The sequence below is a fragment of the Buceros rhinoceros genome, unplaced genomic scaffold, assembly GCF_000710305.1.
Source record: "Buceros rhinoceros silvestris isolate BGI_N320 unplaced genomic scaffold, ASM71030v1 scaffold38349, whole genome shotgun sequence".
NCBI classification, from domain to species: Eukaryota; Metazoa; Chordata; class Aves; order Bucerotiformes; family Bucerotidae; genus Buceros; species Buceros rhinoceros.
In genome coordinates, this window is record NW_010432741.1 from 1 (window position 1) to 204 (window position 204).

At 70.6% G+C, this 204-nt stretch overlaps 1 protein-coding gene across 1 annotated transcript in view; it reads left to right on the forward strand.

Annotated features, from left to right (window-relative positions):
* Nucleotides 1-78: 78 nt before the first annotated feature.
* Nucleotides 79-204, forward strand: part of RUNDC1 (RUN domain containing 1) — a gene marked incomplete at its 5' end in the record, with an annotated part of 3,161 nt that continues 3,035 nt past the window's right edge. The window contains one exon of the mRNA XM_010143878.1: nt 79-117. Coding sequence (XP_010142180.1) covers nt 79-117 — 39 coding nt within the window. The remainder of the gene's footprint in view (nt 118-204) is intronic.

Consider the following 204-nt stretch of genomic DNA (forward strand, 5'->3'; position numbering starts at 1 on the left):
GCAGGCCCCTCGGGTCGGCACGGGGCCGCACGTTAACGTGTCCGTTAACGCTGCTCCACGCGCACCGTCTCCGTTCAGGGAATAGTGCGGACTCAGAGGGGCTGCGAGGTGTACGCGGTACTTGGCAGCGGTGTTCCTGGGACCCCGGTCCTGCGTGCCGGAGGTCTGGAGAGGCTCCCCCCCTGCGGGGGCTGCGGCTGGGCG